This window comes from Sitophilus oryzae, unplaced genomic scaffold (genome assembly GCF_002938485.1).
Source record: "Sitophilus oryzae breed Bouriz unplaced genomic scaffold, Soryzae_2.0 scaffold_1442_pilon_pilon, whole genome shotgun sequence".
Lineage (NCBI taxonomy): Eukaryota > Metazoa > Arthropoda > Insecta > Coleoptera > Curculionidae > Sitophilus > Sitophilus oryzae.
The window spans coordinates 2640609-2645509 of NW_022146107.1; the positions used below are offsets into that span (position 1 = coordinate 2640609).

The following is a 4901-nucleotide window of genomic DNA, read 5'->3' on the forward strand; positions in this document are numbered from 1 at the left end:
AGTAATTACATACATTATTAGACAAACGTACATTTTATTTATCCAATATCAATATTCAAATAATTAATATCCTATATACGCATTCATTCAGTAATTTTTTTTTCTTCTCATAAAATTAAATATTTTAGTTTTTCTGTAAATTTATAGAATAATTTGTATTAAAAAAATGTACTTTGTAGCCATGTCAATGAGTAAGAAGTAAAGCTATCAAAATTGCATCTCAATCTGTTTTAATTTTTTTGAGGTATAGTGAAGATGAGCAATTATTCAATTATCTATTTGTAATTATGTAGAAAAAGAAGATGGTATAATAAATCGTGTATTTACGTATATTATATTGTTTTTATATATTTTAGTTTGAAAACGGAAACGAAAGAAACCAAGTGGAGGAGCCTAATGTAGGTTTGCCCCCTGGTGGCCAAGGTCAACCAAATCTTGTCGTCCAATTGGATAGGTTGAACTTGGCCCAATTAAACAATATCATCAACAATAATTCTAATCGACCAAATACTGACAATGTAGTTGAAGAGCGACAAGCTATTCAAACTGTTGTAAATCAGGCTGCGCGACGTCACGCTTTAATACCTACAAAACGCACCTACAATATCGCTTATACCGTGGGAAATCAAGAACAAGCAAGCAGAGGAGGTTACTCAAATGGATCGATGCGGAACTTTTACACATATATGTCCGTTTTGCAGCAGTGGATTTTTCGCGCGCGAATTGAAGAGTCCCATGGACCTTTCAATCCCGCGTATTTGAACTGTTGCGACAAGGGAGATATACGCGTTCCAATTCTAAATCGTTGTCCGGCATATGTGAAAAACCTTCTTATCCAAGAGTTCACAGTTTCGTGAGACTATCGGTCTTGCGAATTCGCTTTTCGCCCTGGCCTCTTTTAAAACATCTGTTCCGTATACGGCTAACCCACTCGGTGAGCAAGCTCACTGGTGTTATCTTCATTACTGTCTGCGGCCAGGTTTATCATCACGCCACGAACCTATCGGTGAAATCACGGCCGGTCGATTGCTGCACCACAATCAATATTATTTTATCGATTCGGCCGAAGCAATTGAACGTCTGACAACCGCGTGTCAGACGACATTATTGGGAACGTCGAAATCATGCTGCGTAGAGACAACGAGCTAATCCGGGCTTACGTAACAATGGGAGAGGTGATTGCGACAATGTCACAACGAAATGAGCCGTTGGATAATTTAGTAATTGGATTTCTGGACAATATTAATGAAGTGCGTCGACAGTAACGCTTTACCTGAAAGTCAATCCGAAATCGCAGCTGTCTGTAGGGGTGAGGTATCTAGAGAGGGCAATCTGAAGATTTATCCTCGTCGCGATGGTGTACCGCATCAAAATGAAATCAAAAATCTGGGCTGTTTCGCGGATCCCATAGTTTATCCTGTACTGTTTCCGTACGGCGACAGGGGATATAATACTGACATGCCGCGATTAAGTAATCCTCGCAAGACAATTACTTTCAGTGAGTTTTACCGATTCAGAATGATGTGTCGAGACCATTTTTCGATCATTCACAACGCAGGAAAACTCTTCCAACAGTATATTTATTGTTGATGTGTGGCTTAAAAACGGGGGCTTTCGCATGATGAACGCCCGGCGACGGACGCCCCATTTATCGGCGACTGGACGATGGTCGAACAATCGACGGCAGAATTTATAATAGTCGAATCGTGCCTTACAAACGATACGCCACCCTCAAGTACAGGTGTCATATCAACTTTGAAGTTTGCGGGTGTTTATCCTCCATAAAGTACCTCTTTAAATACGTGCACAAAGGAGTTAGCGTCACCATTAAGGTGCACGGGAAGTCGCGTAGCGGAATGGAACGAAATCCGCAACTACCAGGATTGTAGGTACATGAGTTCAATGGAGGCGGCTTGGAGGCTGTTAGAATTCCCATTAAATCGGAGGTCCGATTCGGTTGTGTGTCTACCAATTCATTTGCCTCTGGAACAGGACATCATTTTTGATCCATATATGGATGAACAGAGCAATTTTTAGCCCGTCAGTCAAAATTGATGGCATATTTTGATCAAAATGACATCGGTTGAGGCTCATCAGTTCAAATATGTCGATATTCCGGAACATTTTGTCCTGCAGAATCGGAACGCGTCTTGGATCGCACGCACCGGAAGGCGGACTAAAGTTGTTGGCGCAATTTGCGATCTGTCCCCTATTAACGTCGAACAGTTTCACTTAAGACTCTTACTGCAACACGTCCGAGCTGCCGTCGACGGTACCCTATGTGAGACATTTCAGGAGGCGTGCCGGAAATTAAGACTACTGCCTGATCTTCTTCTTAGTGTGCCGTATTCATTTAATGAATGTTGGCGACAATTCTGGCAAATTCGTCTCGATCTTGGGCGACTCTAAAGAGTGAATGGGCATCGAGACCAGTCCAGTCTCTGATGTTCTTAAGCCAAGAATACTTCTTTCTTCCGATGCCACGTTTTCCTTCAATCTTCCCCTCCATAATCAGTTTCATGGAATTGATATATTGGTTGTTTCTAAATTATGTGGCCCAAAGTAAGCTGTTTCGCTTTTATGTTAAAGCTATTTGATTGAATATAAGCAATCATTCTTTGCGCGCCGTTACCACCCCATTCGTCGCAGAACTTCGTCATTTCTCACGCGATCAGTCCAAGGAATCCTGAGCAATATTCGAAATATCCACATCTCAAAGGCCTCTAGTCGGTTCAAAGTTTTTGCCTTGAGGGTCCAGGTATCCACGCCATATAGTAGCATCTGAGAAACTAAAATCTATTTGACGTCATCCCCCTTAACTTAATATAAGTTATACGCTAGCCTTATGTCTATCTCAAAAACGGGCGGGCGAAAACAAATATCAAACTAAATCTAAACTAATATTCTATAATAAACGATGCTTAGTAGCTTGCTTACATGGCGTGCATAGTGGACTTATGTCTTTGACTCTGAGAAGAACTGTGAAATAACTACTTCGTGGCAAACAGAATTCCTCCGCTGAGCTTCGGAGTTTGTTACTCAGCCAATGGATGCTTTCGCTGAAGGTGCATACAGCAGCTCGTTAGCCTCTTCGACCCTGGTACCTGTGTGGAGTCCCTCGGTCGCGGAGATCGTACCATGGTTACCCTGGCAGGTTGTCTAGGACTATTCAACAGGTCGTCGCACATCTGAAACTCGTCTGGATCACTAGGCTACTAACATCTTGGTTGTCTGTGAGAAAGAGGCCTAATCCAGCCTTGAATTATACGGAAACACAAGGACTAGCACCACGTGTAGGAGTTAATAAGGTAATAAAGATGGACTAATCAATCTGAACTTTTACCTCAACGAGGAGTTTATGATGTTTCCAACGGAACTCTCCACACGGGCAACAGGAACGGATGGAAATCTGGACTGTTCTGTGCTGTACGGTCTGGATCGGTCATCTTGCTCTACAATTACGAACAACCAAATAAGACTTAAGAAAGATAACACTCAACTTATCTTTCTACACCACGTGGGCGTGGAAAAGTCGAAAACCAGGCAACAATACGAATAAAAATCACTTGAGCATTGACTTAGAATGGGCAGAAGAATTATAGCATACCTTGAAACTGTTTTCGGGACTTCTTGGGCACGTAGAATCGGAATATCGGTCGGAAAATTCGGCTATTTAATCCCTTGACGGAAATTTGGTCCAACCAAACCACGTCTCTGACCAAATATGTTTCGGAAACCTTAATCCTTCTTTACGAAGACCTGCTATTCACGAACAGGGAATGCTTCACGAAACGGCAGCCAGTTCTTCACGACGATATTCTGACGGTGGATACACAAGAATTGATGCAAGGATTCGATTTTCCTTCACCAAAAAAATCAGATTTCAACCGGAAATCTTCCTCCAGAATATAGATAGAGAACTATACGTATATCTTGACTAGTCCAACTCACAAAAAGGCATAAATAAAAATTGATGTCATCAGTAGTGATTTTTGGAGACAGTCATATTTCTGCTATTTCGCGGTCAATGGAACGACACGTAAACTCCAGGAAGATCTCCACAACCTCTTAGAAGATCTATTAGACAGTCGATTCAGGATGAGTTCATGAACGAATTGCACACCGCGATCCACATCAAAACTAAACCACAATTATACACTACGAAATATATTTTCATTCTTGAGATTATTCATCAGACATTTTAATAACCAAAACAAAGGATAAATAAATCCAAAAAAACCATTCTTGATTTGATCTGAACCATCTGAGACATGGTTGTACGGCATTATATAAGTGTAAATGATCACCGGAAAGAAGGAAAGAAATTCGCGCGCACACAATACGCGCTCTCCGCCGCCATACTGGCTTCGTGCGTTCCTACTCTAGTGACAATAATTGTTTGATGGCTTATGGGATAAGTGTTTCGAGGTAGTTGAGGCTCGCTAGCTCTGGTAAAATGCTACTCTCGTCTTTGCGGGTGTATGTTCGGTTGCATAATGGTAAATACTAAAATAAAATAATATTTACAATAAAATTATATCAGTAAAATGGATGCAAAATAATAGTTATTTGCCATAATTTATGAGCCAGCACACAGAGGTTGTAGCAGACAATGAATTTAATTTTTCCACCAATTATACATAAAAATCTGCTTAATTTAACTCTCCTAGGTATGCATATAACGACATTAAAGTCCTGTAAAATCGATTCGTTATTTTAAACTAACGATTTAATTGCAACTTAGAGGCGACGAGCGGCAATAATTACTGATAGATCTAACAGATAACTCGCCAGACAATTTAAGATTGCTGTTCGGCTTTGTATCTATGCCGATGCCATGCCATTCCAGGCCCTATCCCACTGCGATTCTAATAATAGACCGCTGCATAAACGTCCAACCT

At 40.9% G+C, this 4901-nt stretch overlaps 1 protein-coding gene across 1 annotated transcript in view; it reads left to right on the plus strand.

The window, feature by feature from the left end:
• Positions 1 to 1245: 1245 nt before the first annotated feature.
• The window catches only part of LOC115877222 (zinc finger BED domain-containing protein 1-like), a 6538-nt gene continuing 2882 nt past the window's right edge, over positions 1246 to 4901 (plus strand). Inside the window, exon 1 of the mRNA XM_030893381.1 lies at positions 1246 to 1498. Coding sequence (XP_030749241.1) covers positions 1246 to 1498 — 253 coding nt within the window. The remainder of the gene's footprint in view (positions 1499 to 4901) is intronic.